The following is a 15,100-nucleotide window of genomic DNA, read 5'->3' on the forward strand; positions in this document are numbered from 1 at the left end:
GAGTTGGTGTAAGCATTCATCTACTGTGCATGCTTCAAAGACTTCCAGAACAAGAGTTCAAGGAACGGCAAAGTGATGAAGATTGTTTGAAGAAGTTAAATGACAACCAAAGACCACTACCACGTTGTTCTGGGCATGCAAAAATGGGTGTGGAATTATTTAAAATTATTCTCGGAAAACTAATGAATATGTAAGCAACAATATAATCATGGTCTGTTTGATGCATAAACGGAACTCACATTAGCAGGAGATGTCCCCTGTGTCTCCCAGAGATGCAATAAAGAATACCTCCTTGTCAACTTAAACTTCGTTGACATGTTCTTAATGTGTTCTATGAATGAGTCTCCATGGCTGAATTCCACCAAACTCTTGGCTTTGGGGCCAAGCCATTCCCTTTGCCACTTCCGATCTTATTCCTCAAGCAAAACAGGTTAAAAGATGCTTTCTAACACCAGCCTCCTATATTTATCCCTCCGTACTGTCACAGTGTCTTTGATTGACCCACTCCCAGCAGTGGTAACTTTGCTATTGGAGCAGAGAGCAGAAACAGCAGCCATAGGCCCACTTCTTGGGTCATAGATTTGGTGAAACAGCCCTGCACTCTCATTGTCTCACTGCAGATATGCAGGGTGTCCAAGTAAGCACAAGTCCAGTCCTACCATGTGTGTTCCTGATCCTCTCCACCAGAAAGTGAGCTTCCTCCTGGATTCGCTCTTCAATGCTCCTCTTCCCCATCCCAAAATCCCTCAGGGTGGTGAGTGCAAATCGTCGGAGCTGCTTCCAGGTCTCCCCATTGCTGGTCGCAACACCTGATGAAGGAAAAATAGATCTCCATGAGGAAACAGGTTTGATTTCTTTCCCCCCTGAATGGGAGCTATACAGTAAGTACTCAAAATGCAAAGATACTCCTGTGTGGAGTTATATTGCAATTGCTGTCTGCCCAGAAATGTAACTTCTCTGCAGTTGTGGAGGTGACAAATTTGATCTATCTGTCACAGCACTTGGAGTAAAACTCAGTTTATTGCCAGAGTAAGACAAGCTACATTAGGATGTAGATAAGAAAGTAACCACTTTACTCAGGAGTCCAAGTAATGAGTTGGGCTCTTAGTCTTTTACTTCTAAAAGCAGTAAATGAAATCCACCATTCCCTCCACCACTGCCCTCTGAACTCTGTTGCTGAAGCACTGAAAGCATCAGCTTTGTATGCTAAAGTTACGGGGGACATACCTGAGCCTTTGAAGTGTCTTTCAAGTATTGGCAGCTTGCCTCTTCCACTGAAGTCATCTGCCTGATCAATCAGAGCTTCTTTCACAACATCATAGCCATACAGCACCACAATCTTTCGTGGGCCTAAACGTATTGTGAAGACAGGACCATACTTCTCGCTAAGCTGTAGGAAAGAGGAACACAAAGAACAACATATGAAAGTTGTCCCTAAAATCTCCTGGTCTCCAGACCTCTGGAAATTGGATGAGTATATCAGTGGAGAGTCACTGCAGCCTTGTACTGAATAAGAGGAGCTGGGCACGGGAGGAGTGTAGTGAATATAGCAATAGCATCAGCGGCTTAATTGCAAAGCCACTTCAAATTGCAGTTCTGCCATGAAGTCAGCACAGGACTCATCATTAGTAGGGTTATTGCAAAGATATTGCTTTAGACTTGCACTATATACACTTAGATATCAGATTATTGGAATATATAGACTTCAGAAGCATGTATTTCTCGGAAAACTTTTGTTTCTGCTTGAGTCTGACATGGTCAATGCAAAGTAAGCTTGTGAATTAAACTGAGACAGTCTGGACTGGACTTTGTTTTATATGCAGTGGAGACAACTTAGGAAAGAAGGAGACAGTGCCTTACCTTCTTCAAGCTTTCAGGCAAGTTCTTTGGGTTCAGCTGGAGCATGTTTCCAGCAAGGGGGAGTGCGATGGGACCAGGAGGCTGCTTCCTGTTTCTCCATGTGGTGACAAGCAGAAGGCATGAGACGCAGATCAGCAAGAAAATAGTGGTCATTCCCAGGAGCTCCATGGTGGGCTGAGGAAGAGAAGTCAGGTGTCAGAAGAGCCTGATGTTGGACCTGTAAATCCATCCTTATTTATATGCTGTGAATCCAAAGCACGCGGATGAAATTAGCCAATAGTGCCTTCCTATTCCTTCTGAGATATGAGATTACTTATTAATCAGCTCAAGATAAGAATGAACAAACAAGGGATGAACTCCTTGTGAGTTCTTTTTCTGACTGAAAAAGGGCGTCACTCCAAGTTCTTCCTAGGCACTCCACCACCATTTCTGGAACAAAATTATGCAATTGTATCCAAGTCACACATTCAGATTTTGAGGAATACACTCAGCTTGTCCCAGTCTGATATTTCAGCCAGACAAACTGTACTGTCTACAGCATTTGCATGGTCACAGATTCTCCCCAAAACACAGATCCTCCCCAAACCACAGACCCCTGCAGCAACCTGCAGTCTCCTTTCTGATGTTTCTAGAAACTAGTTGAAGATCCATAGAAGATGTGAAGATCCGTGAAATACAAAGGCACCCTGAACAGAGCTCAACAGAATGATAGGTTTAATTAATATTAGTTTATGGAAAGTAAAATCTTAAATGAAATAATATGCTTCCCACTTCTTCTCCGAAAGGAAACCAATCCCCTACAAGTAGAGTGACAATTGTGTAGGCATGGCATTAAGCTGTATAGTTCCTTTTTCTGTGACTTTATGTAGAGAGATACTAATCCTCTACATGAGGAGCACATTTGAACATGACAAAGGATCTACCATGATCAGCAGGAATTAAGGTTTAGCAATAAGTTCAGCATTCAAGAACTTGTGTAACAATATTTATGTTTGCAATGTGTTATACAACTAGTACTAGAGATAAGATGCAAACCACATCATTAGTTTTCAGATCACAGAAATGACATTTGACCAGCTAGCTCAAAAACCTTGGTTAAATATTAATGCATGAACTTAGAAGACCCAAAACATAACTCAGCTGGAAAGGATGAAGTCGTTGAAGTTCTTTAGTCATTTGCAATACGTGGTAAATTGCTTGTTTCGTCTCCAAAAAGGGCAAGGAAGTTAACCTGACAGCAGCCTTCCTGTGACCTGAACTGTGACTTCACCAGCAGTAAAGCACTATGTTGCTGGTATACCCCATCATCTCTGAAACAAGCCAAGATGCTTAGCTCTAGACTATGGTCAGCATTAAGAAAGAACAGATGCTCCCCCAAGCCAGACAGAAAAAGTCAGGAAATGAGAAAAGTCAGTCACAGTTTATACATGGTGATGGGAAGCACCAAAGTGAAGGCTATCAAATTTCAAAGATGATGTCTGAGCTCAGCTGAGCTCCTGAGATTGCTGCCCCCAGCTGCCTGCACGGGTGGTGGGGCCCATCCTGAACCAGCTGCAGAACCACCATTGTGTACAGTAGGGCATCCAAAAGGTCCATGTCCCGGAAGATATAGAAGTGAAGGGGAAACTTTATCAGCTGTCCCCAACTATAACACCATCATCATGGGCAGAGCACCCACCCCAACTTCCCAAAGGCTGAGCAGGAAACCTGTAGTACATGTCTTCCAGTTTTCACCCTAATCCACAAAAAATTTTTCAACACACAACACCCCAACACTCTTCTCACAGTACGCTTCAGGAAAAAAAAAAAATCACCCAGTTTTATTCCCAAAGGTCATGCACCCATCTGTTAACATTAAAAATGCTTTTTAGAAGTGAACAGAACAGAAATCCTTGCAGTACAGAGGAGGTAGTCTATGGGAGGTGGAGGTAGTCTATGGGTTCCATCCTAGGAGAACTGATGTGTTCTGTTTGCCAGAGGAGAAATAGCGTGGAACAGCATTTAGAACAGTGTCATTATTAAACAAACCATTGAAAGGGTGTCAGGTGCCCTGTGGCAAAATAAGAACAACCAAAAGAGCACTGGGTGAATCCTCTGTGTTAACTGATACTGTGTTATTTTGAGAAATGAACAACTGCTGCTGCTTTCTGATCAGAAAGGGAGGATGCAGGAGAGAGGATGGCCTTTTGCTGTTCAGTCCCACCACGGATTGTGTCAGGTGTTCAGGCTCCTCTGAGTGTTGTGAGATTTCAGTACCCTCTCCTGGCCAGTACTGGCCAGGCTGGGGTTTTCATTTGCCAGGAATAAGGGATTTGCAGAGGTCCAACATTTTGCTTTTCCATCTTTGCTGTTTTATTGCCAATTAAGGCCAGTATCACCATACACTCCCGTCTCCTTGAAAGCGGCTGGGCTCCTACCTATTCCTCTTTTTGCTTCAAACTCATAAACCATCTGTCCCTGTTTGTCTTGCTTGGAAAAAAAAGATTGTTCCCTTCTAACGGCTGGACTTGGGGGGGATGGCCAGGGTCCAAAACATTGCCAGCAGCCTATGGCAGATCAGGGTCTAACCCTAGAACCATGTCGTAAATATGGCTGAAAGACTCCTCTTGTGGGGCCTTGCTCCCAAAGTAAGCAGAGTCATAGTCCTGCACATCAACACGAGAAGGCACTGCTGCAAGCATGGCAACCTCGAACTCCCTCTGGAGAGAAGAGAGAAAAAGTGACACTTACCCCCATCCCGCTGCTGGGGTGTGATTTGGCCAAGTTCTGGGCTGTTCCTTGAGAGAGATACCTCTCTGCTGGACTCATGGCTGGCTCATGCAATTATGGAGAAGTAATCAGAATCAGAAACTAACCGCTGCCTGCTCTTAGCATGAAGAACCACATGATTATCCCTCAGCATGGAAAGCCACGGATTGCTCTGGAACTAGTGCTGTCGCAGCGGTATCAAGCTCTGGGCTGACAGTGGGTGTCACACACAGCATGTGGTAGGTGATGTGGAGCTGTGCTCGTCTCACCGCAGCAGCCTTACATGCTGTCTTTCAGTTCAGGGCTTCTTTTTTAAGGCCAGAGGCACTCTGCTGCAGACAACTCTCTGTGTCTGCTTTCCATATCCAGCATTCAGGTTTAAGGAGGTCTTTTCCATGAAAAGCACAGATGGGGACAAGCAAAAACCTTTTTCAGGGTCAAGACTGCCTCAAGCAGGCAACTCTGCAGGACTCGGTTTCGTGAACATGCCTTAGAAAATAATGCTGAAATTTACCATATGTTAGCAGTTTAAACTTTAAATGATGACTTCTGGCATATTGTCCTGGGTTCAGCTACAGCAGTCATTTTTTCTCCTTCTTAGTAGCTGGTGCAGTGCTGTGTTTTTGACTTTCAGCCTGGGAACAATGCTGATAACACCGATATTATTAGTTGTTGCTAGGTAATGTTTACTCCGACCAAGGACTTTCTCAGTCTCATGCTCTGCCAGGGAGGAGGGGAAGCTAGGAGGAAGCAGAGACAGGACACCTGACCCAAACTGGCCAAAAGAGTATTCCATTCCACAGCACACCATGCTGAGTCTATAAACTGAGGGAGAGTTACCCAGACAGCCCAGATCGATGCTCAGGTCAGGCTGGGTATCGATTCGAGGGTGGTGAGCAATTGTATCCTCTCCCTTATCAGTATTATTATTGGTGGCAGCAGTAGTGTTTTTGTATTATACCTTAGTTACTGGACTGTTCTTAACTCATGGGAGTTACATTCTTTTGATTCTCCTCCCCATTCCTCTGGGAGCGGGGGAGAGAGGGAGTGGCTGCGTGTTTCCGAGTTACCGGCTGGGCTTAAACCATGACACATACCTACAAGGGACACCAGATCTCTATCCTGTAGAATTGACTGGCCAAATTCCCCATGATGTTGCTGAGGCTGGAGTCTATCCTGTGCAGGGAAATGATTTCCACTTGGGAGCTCTGTGTTCTGCAGTGACTCTGTGGCTGGCACCCTTTTTTGTGCTGCTGTACACGATGTTTAAAGGGGCTAACAGGAAACAATATACATTTCCTGTGCACTGAATTGCCTAGTATAGCTTAACAAACATTAACTTTTCTGTGTTAACTGAAGTTAGTAGGGACAAATTGTTCATTGAAAACAGTTGTGTATGGCTTTTGTGTAAATTCTTCAGCTCCTTGAAATGCGCAAACGGCAGAGTAGCCACCAGTCATTACCACAAAACACTTAATGCAAACAGTTACAGCTACATGGCAATTTCCTTACTCAGGGAAGGACTCGGCAGCAGGAAGACTGCAAAGATAACAATCTCATTCTTCTGTCTGCCTAGAAGGATCCTCTTGTACGTTGCCTGGGATCCCAGTTCAAGACACGACAAATCCAGACACCAGGTAATATGGCAAAGAAAACCTTTGCATGAGAACGGGCTCCTTCCTCCACCACACTGGTATAAATATGCAGAACTTCAGTTCAGGAGAATCGCTCTTGATTAACATGAGAATGAGTAATAGCAAAATTATCAGTAGTGCCCTCATCATCTGCAAAAAGACCTCTCCGTGGTATAATAAGTGATTTTCAACCTCGGCCTGGCAGGCCCCAGGGAAAGGAAAATCTATGATACAGTTCTGATATGATCAGGAAAGTCCATTAATTATAGAAAAATAAGCCATGTCTGTGTGATTATAACTGGAAAAATCACTGTACCGGGGGAACATCAGACATATCTAAGAGAAAATATAAGCTGCTGGAAACTCTGAATCTGAGATCAGAGCACATTCCAAGTGAAAGCAGACCAGCAGGCATCACTAGGGACAACTCCATGACTTGCTGAGATGTAAAGAAGGGCGATCTCAGTGCTGTCAGCAGTAAAACTCTATCAAAGAAGAAAATTCTACCCGCATGCTTACACACGCTCTCTTAGAAATACTGTAGTGAGATGCCAGTGCATTCCCTTTACCAGGCAGTAAAGATCTATAATGTTAGCAAAGGACAAGAAATAGTTCTAGAAAATGCTTCAGTTGATGATCCTAATGTAGCAGCAGCAGAGGGCACCAGTGCTGCTCTCACCAGTGTGGTGGTAGCCGAGGGCAAGTAGTGCATGGTTTCTTTTAGCGGCAGTATGTTCTCCTGCTGTAGGTCATGAAGGGCCGTCTTGGTCATACGGTTCATTCTGATTGACACCATCTCACACAAGGAGTTATCCTGTAAGAGAGCCTGAACATCAACCACCAGTAGCAGCAAGATGCCACCATCTTTGTGGAGAAAAGGACACAATTTGAATCTTACCTGTTATGGCAATGAAGGGCGAAGCTCTTCCTTCAACAACCTTAGTAAAACCCAACAGACTTTAAAGGAATGGCTGAAGAACAGTTTGATGGTTTAACTTGGCATTAGGAAGAAACAAAAATACACCTCCAAAATATATTCCAAACTGTTATTGGCCTCAGAAGATGTGCTGTGGAAATGTCATTTGTTACTAATATTGATCATGTTACTCACAGGAAACCCATTTTTACATGCACTTTTTTGCTGGTGAATTTACTCAGGTCAAACCACAGCAAAAGGAATAAACAAAACCATGAAGAAGTCTCACAGAAAAGCCACAGACATGTGACTTTTCCCATCCTATTTCTTTTCCAGCTGTCCAAGGACTTTTCCTGATTCTCCTGATGCCTCTGAAACTGTCTTCTCCCATTAAAATGTGCATTTATAAATAATGAAGCCATAAGCAACTATTGTAGTTTGACTTGACCATCTCTACAGCACAAAGAATTGTTGCTTGTTACACTGCCAGCATAATCTTTAAAGATCCAGCCAGGCTGAGTTATACAGTTGGCACTGATGATAAATCTACCACCAGTCCTACTTCTTACCTGAATCTCTAGCTACTGGCCCTTGACACGATTTTGACTGCAAGGTTTAAGTACTTCTAGTGATAAGGCAGATAAATTCTGAAAGGAGATAAAGTCTCGAATTCTCAGTGTTGTCCCATCATCTGTGCTCAGTCCTACTGAGCCTCCTTTGGCTTGATTAACTGCTGAAGCATAGATAGCCTTTCTATGATTGACAACACTTGTTCCCAGGAACCTCTGCTGTGGACTGGTGAATGGAGGTAGCCAAAAGCCTGGATTAACTTTAGAGAGAACCCTGATTGAGTTAAAGGCAGGTTAAACATTTCTAGTATTGGAGGCTAACCTCTACTGATTAAAATATCTTACAACTCCCGAATGAAGGGGCTGCAGCAGTGACCACCAGGCAGCAGAAACCACCCCAGGCATGTTTGCGTGCTCTGAGTGAGCTCTGTGAGTAATTACAGGAAATGCCTAGGCCCCTCCGAAGACCAAGAAGCTCCTCTGTGAAGAGGAGAATCAAAACACTCCCAGATATGAGAACAGATGGATGCATGAGCGTGCTCTGTAATGCAGGAATTGGAGCAGAGTCTGGGAAAGGACTCACGCCTCTATCTCTGTAGGGCCGTTGCAGGCTATTGCAAGTGTCAGGTTGGTGACATCATGCTCTCACAATCCTTTGCCACCATCGTAGGAGTCTCATATTTAATAGGTTCTGTAATGAATGAGAATTCAACCAAGGAGCTGAAAGTGGTGTTAGTTCAAGTGGAAATCTTGAAGACCTAGGTGAGTAATGTTGCTGAGACAGATTTCTATTCCTCTGACTATGCAATGCACAAGGTAAATGGGATGAATGAAATCAGATTTCACCACCTAGGAGCCAAGGTCCCACTATAGAAGACGTTATGAACACAGAGAGAGACCCGAGCCTTCCCTTGAAGGAGAGATACCCTGAACACAACGGGGTACAATCATGGGGCACAACCGGTGAAGTTTACCAAGACCCTGCCTGCATCAAGGAATAGAGAATTTATCGGTCAGGTAAATTGTGCTATGGGGAAAATTAACTCCATCTCAGCCAAACCCAATAGACATATGTAGTTTTTAATGCATTAGATGGCCTGTTTGGTCACTGTTACTGTCACTCTAGAAGCTGTAAGTCAGACGGATAGTGGCATGCTGCTGTCTAAATTCCCCAAACCTAGCTTTTCATAGCACAAGGAATTTTACACTGCTGGCTCGGTGTTTGGCTGATAAAAGAAAGGATCACAAGCAGTATCCTTGGAATGAAGGAAAGGATTAGCTCTCTAGTTAGTGGAGCTCCTCAGCTGCAGGGATCTGCTCCTCTGTAGGAGGAATGAACACATAATTTTCATGGCTACATTTATCTTAAAACTGTAAGCTCTGTAACTCTGCACCTGTATAGCCCTAGCACAGCCTCTTGACTGGTTGCTACAATGCCACAAATGACCAGAACTGCATCAAGTGGCCATTGCTACAGTGATGCTGCTAAGAGACTAGCCAAGTATAGCAATTTCCATACTCAGGGTCCTACTGCAGTTTTCCAGGTCCTCTACCAATGCCTCCATGGACGTACGCTTTGTCTCATCATGCTCCAAGTTGGTGGCTACTATGTCCCACAGTTTCAGAGGAATTGAGTCTGGGCTTTGTGCCCTGTACCCGCTACAGATCTAAGACAGGAAGGCAAAGAAAAGGACCAACCATTGATGGCTGCAGCTGAGCCTGATTGCAGAGGAAAACAGCCCTGCACAACTCTTATCCTACTGTCTCAAGGTGACATAATAGTTACAGAAGTTTAAATGAGTCGGCTATTGATTTCCAGGTTTATACCAGCATAATGGAGCAGAATTTGACCTATCTAAACATCCCTTTCACTCTTCCAATTTCCAAACACCACTGTGAAGCACCACTGGGACATTTGAACTGCCGCTCTTCTGGTTTAACATAACATTTCCCTTGATGACTTCACCCCTTCAACAGGCCCTCTGCCTTTTAATTAAATCCCTTTAAATCATAGCTGTTTTTCTTTTCACCGCTTTCCATTGCAGTAGTCATAGATCTTTCAAGTATAGAGGTATCAGACACGGCTCCCATCCCAAAGTAGAGGCAACATTCAGACAGAAGTAGTTTTCATTGAGCTTTGGTAGAGTAATTCACTATGGTACTCAGAGTGAAAACTTCAGCTGTAGTCTACCTATACAAGCTGCTATAGCAAGTTCTGATGCTTATTTAACCAGATGTCTTCTAACAATATGCAGATTTTCCCCTCTGGTTCCCACAGCGAAGACTGCTGAAGAAAATACTCCTGAGTTCCACTGCTCGGCTTATTCCCCAAACAAGGCCAGATACTGAAAAATCTACCACAAGAAACACGTTCTTCATCTGAATAACAAACTGGTGGCCAGAAGGTCAGGATTGGTTCTACACAGCAGTGGCTTGAATATCCTACACCCCCCTGGCTATCTGGAGAGTTTCATACTACCGGAAAGAAACTAAAGAAGTTATTTCAGGTCGCATTAGAGGGTATTTACCTTTAAGCAGAATACATTGATTTTTTTCTCTCCCTCTGCATCCAAAGATCTAGATTTCACTAGATCTTTCCAGAGAGAAGAGTTTGGAAAAAACCGCCACAAGACTGTGTTGGTAAAACTCTCAGGATATACTGCCATCACCAAGTGCAGTCAGTGTCTATTTGCTCTGCCTGTGTTCCTGGTTGATGCAACATGAGCTATGTCTAAGAACATATTTATGAGCACAGAACTGTGCCCAAATTAGACAGTTCTATTTCATCATGGGGTCTGAGTGTACAGGCATAGCCTTAGATATTTTGAAGTAAAGCAGTCTTCCAAAATCCTCACTGAATTCATGCACTTATGCAACAAACTGTTGGCCCAACTTGCACCCTGGATAGACTGATGGAGGAAGCTTGGATTGATGAAGATAATCTGGCAGAAACTTGCACCAGTATTGTTGAGCAATCCTTAATGTCCCATGCTTCAAACTGCATCTTGCCAAAGCTGTCACCCTCCTCTCCCTCTCCAGGGTGAAATAAACTTCAAATTAAATTAATCTCATGGTCAACCATGACAAGACCTATAATCTTACCTGTGTCTATTCTCAGCAATACCATTTGTATACTTTTGCTCAATGGAATGAGTTTTCTATGGCGATCTTTGGTTTTCTTCATTTGGTGCAAAAGTTGTGGGTTGTTCTACCTGAAAAGCAACATTGCCATAGGTATGGCAAAGTAAAAGTACTATATCACGGAAAAGCAGTATAATTCTCCTCAGCTTCTCTGCACTTACAAGCACGTCTAAAAGAGTTCGGAAGTACTGGTCTTTTTAGACAGCTATAAGCTTAACAGGGATAATTTTCACAGCTTACTGCATGGCAGGTATGCTGGTATCTCCATCAAGGAAATTCTTGTAACCATGGTAACAGCAGTAATTGTCCTTCTCCAAGACTTCCACAACCTTCTTGTTAAAGAAAGCTGACATAATAAAGCTTTTGACAGCTATCTGCTCCTTGTTCTTTGGTGCAGGGGCAGATGGGATGTAGAGCTCATGGCAATAGAGTTCACGACAAACTCCTTCACCTATTCCGGATGCATTTGGGCAAGGTATAAACAGCTATTAGGGTCTGAGTGAAACTCTACACTTTGAATGAAAGGAAAAGATCACAAAATCATACAACAGGCCAGACTGAAAGGGATCTTGAAAGATCATCTGATCCAGCCTTTGTGGGAAAGCGAGCCTACCCACTGCCTTCAACAGGCGTTGATCCAAGAGGCACCAATGTAATGCCAATCTGAGTAATGATACTGCCACCCAAAGCAGCCCCGAGCTAAGTTCAGGTTCTGCACACACTCCAGTGTTGGAAGAAAACAGGTATGTATTTCAGGGTAACGTGTTACTCAGGGAAGTCATTCTTGCATGTAGTTCTTGTTAAAAATCAGACTTGGTGCATTTGTAAATGTTGCAATCAAGGCTTTGATACTTGAGTAATCAATGTTTGCTCTAAAGTTCCCAGCTCATGATTTTAGAGAGAATGATCACTTCCAAAGCTATCCTTCTCCCCACCTCCTCCGATCTACCCCACACTCCTTGGACAATAGTGACTTCTTAGAGGGCCTGAGGGATGTTCCCAGTTCAGAGAACAATCCTCTGAGCCTGCAGACCAACTGCAGGTTGCAGCCTAGAAAGACTGGTTCTGGAGACCCTTACCACTGTTCTTTCCTCAATACTACTGACAGGGTTCAATCTCTGTGGTGCTATTCCTCCTTCTCTGGGCATTTAACTTTCCCACAGCCTTTTTCTATTCCCTCCCCACAGGCTGTTTTCTCCAACCTCTCCAGACAGCTCTCTCAAACTGTGCCCAAGACCACCACAAACTCTCTGTCTAGAACAGCTGATTTGCCAAGCTTTGTCGTACCACAGGTCATTAATCCAGTTTTTGTGTGCCAGACACCACCACCCAGCTTCTGGGTAGAGAAGAGGACTAATTACAGGAGCAACTGAACTGAAGACTCATTTAAAAGGCCAATATTTGTCTAGGATGTTCAACATCTCAATAGAATAGACCAATCACTGTAGGGCCTAATTCCTGCTTTGTAGGTGACTGGGTGTTGTCAGAGTTTCAGTAGAATTGTGTCAGCAGGGGTCCTCTTAGGCTCTGTAGGAATTTTCCACAGTCCTTATATGCAGAATTTACCAAATTTCAGCTTCCCCTAGTTCTTAGTGGGTACTGAATGCTTAACACCCTTTGGCAGATGAAACAACCCTGTTCTGCCAGTACATGAGTAAAGAGTTCTGCTCAGGAGCCAACACTACATGTGTCATTTCTATTGCATTTCAAGTCCAAACCACAGAACTTGTGAAAATCTAGGAGACATTAAACACGGGTTCCAAGCTTCCAAGAAGGACACATTTTGTGGTGCATTTTGTGAATGTGAGCCATGTATTGCATCCTTGTGCTCCACAAAAATCACCGAGCAACTGTATATATCAAGCTATCACTGAGTCTTGGAGAATATCGTGTCAGACACAGGTCTGGTCCCAACCACCACATATACCCCTGGCCTAAGAAGTCAATCTTTAGTTCCAGTCCTCATGCAACTGCTCTGACTTGGCAGTGTGACAAGATTGGGCAGAGATCTTTGTCTGCCACAGGCAGATCAAGACCACTCTAGTCGACACATGAGCTTCTAAAAGAGTGTGTGTTTGTTTAGCCATATGTGAAAGACAACCATGGTAGGCGAGAGCAGATACACCGATCATTACTGAGAATAAAGACTTCAAACCCAAACCGTGGTGGTTTCCTGTGTGTTGTCTCACTGAGCCCAGCCTTGGATGAGAAATATGAGTAAGGGTGAATACCCTGAGAGCATCAAGAAGACCCCCAGGAGTTCCAGAGCATCTCTTACCACATCAAATCCTACTTTTCACTTTCTCCCAGAGAACTTGGTGTCATTACTGCCTGAAAACACTGGTGAAATGAGGGAGCACTAATTGCTTTTTCTTATGGTTTTCTGTTTTTGAATGTTGTTTCCAATTAAGAAAGCAAAAAGGAAAGAAGAAATCACAAGGTCTGCCATTTATGCAAAGGAAAAGACACTTCAGGAGCAACACCTGCAAGAGAGATCTATCCATAGATAAGTCTAAGGAGGTGAATATACCATTAGCAGCAACTAATAATCCATCTGCAGCTAGGAGGTTTGGAAAGAAAAGAGGCTATAGCCTGTACCAGAAAGTGCCTATCTAATTGCAATGGGATCTCTGGCTGAACCTGCCCAAGAGTCTTGCCTGGTGACATTCATCGCCAGCACTTTTGTCTTATAGTTACCAAATGAACACAACAGCAGCTTGGATTTGGGGATCCGAGATGAATGACATAGTTCATCCTGCAGGGAGCATGTCAGGAAAGAGCAGGAAAATAATGGTAAAGCCAGAGGCTAATGAGACTTTTCTGGAAAATCCCTGGGGAGCTCAGTGGTTACGATAGAGGTACATGTTTCACTGCCTCCGCAACATATAAAGGCGACATTACTTACCATATGGTGCGAGCTCATGGCAAGTCCCATCAGGATGTCAGCTCCTTCTCTTTCTTATGTCTTCAATATGGATGTTATAGATAGAGTAATATATACTCCCCCGTTTCTCCCATTGCCAGTTCATTTTCTTTCCTTCTTCCCTGTACAAAGCTGGATCTCTTTTATGTCACTAGCTGCCTAGGAAAACAGTGGCCAATGCTGGTGTCTGCTAACAAATCCACCAGAGGCTTAGATCTTGGGATGTATCATTCTCCAGCCTCAAGCAGAAGTGAACCTGCCATGCAACACCACAAGTGCTGAGTCTATCAAGGCAACAGCTGTGCCTAATATCACCAGATAGATGGCACAGCCCAGTTCTGACATTCTTGCTCAGTATCAGCAAGAGTTGTTCTCTAACGGTGCTGCTGAAGGAGGTACCACATGCCAGGAGGTGACCAGTAGGAGCAGTGAGAAAGCCTCAGGCAAGCAGGACTCGAACACAAACTTGTGCACAGATGGAGCTTCTTCGTGCCCTTCCACCTAAGCTTGTATTTGAACCACGAGGTGATCTAATGCAAAGGCACAAGTACTGAGTACAAGCCAGCACGCCATGGCCAAGTGGCAGACTTTGCATGTTTGAGGTCTGCTTTCATAAAGCAAAGGATGAATGAGGACTCATAAAACAAGCAAGCGAAAAGAAAATTGAAAGATCAGTGGTATGGTGTTGGCCCCAGCAGTCAGAATTGTGACTGATCAATTTTACCAGCTCTGTTGGAAAAGAGGGCCTGGTAGGAGAAAGGAGGGCTCATCTTGGTTGTGCTGGTATTGTCCAAGTCTGGAAATAGATATATTTTAATATAATATTGCTGCCCTCTAGTGCTTTGGAAAAGAATCTACCCACAATTACTAGCCATCAACAGATGCTAGGTAAGGGAAGCATGCCTATTCCAGGAATGAACAGAAAGCAGCAAAATAGTCAGCAGGATCTATAAAGGCAAAAGCTAAAGACAGATGTGAGTGGGTATAAATTCATAAAGCCATCAATTATTTCAAATCAGCTACATCAGTTTAGAGCACCCCTAGAATCTTGCCCATTTGTGTGTCCAGTATCAAGAGACTATCAACAAATAGATCTTCTACCTTCCCTTCATTGTACCCTGAGGCAAAGGCTGGTAGTTGCTGAAGATAAGGTGGCAATGGCCGATCATCCACAACACCCAAAACTGCTCTTGACACCAAAACTGACAGATGGTACAGGGACACTCTTGCATATTACACATACTAGATTATCTTCTGACCTCAATGATAACTTCAGGTCAGCAGTCAGAACATCCCTTATGGTCTCCAA

The 15,100-nt window shown here is 43.8% G+C and overlaps 1 protein-coding gene across 5 annotated transcripts in view; it reads right to left on the bottom strand.

Moving 5' to 3' along the window:
• The window catches only part of ALOX5 (arachidonate 5-lipoxygenase), a 48,644-nt gene that overhangs the window by 4,830 nt on the left and 28,714 nt on the right, over window positions 1-15,100 (bottom strand). For all 5 annotated transcript variants that reach the window (XM_030487813.1, XM_030487815.1, XM_030487818.1 and 2 more), the window contains 3 exons: window positions 1,861-2,034; window positions 1,228-1,390; window positions 660-809 (listed from right to left, as the gene is read on the bottom strand). In XM_030487813.1, coding sequence (XP_030343673.1) covers window positions 660-809; window positions 1,228-1,390; window positions 1,861-2,034 — 487 coding nt within the window. The remainder of the gene's footprint in view (window positions 1-659; window positions 810-1,227; window positions 1,391-1,860; window positions 2,035-15,100) is intronic.

This window comes from Strigops habroptila, chromosome 5, assembly GCF_004027225.2.
Source record: "Strigops habroptila isolate Jane chromosome 5, bStrHab1.2.pri, whole genome shotgun sequence".
Taxonomy (NCBI): Eukaryota; Metazoa; Chordata; class Aves; order Psittaciformes; family Psittacidae; genus Strigops; species Strigops habroptila.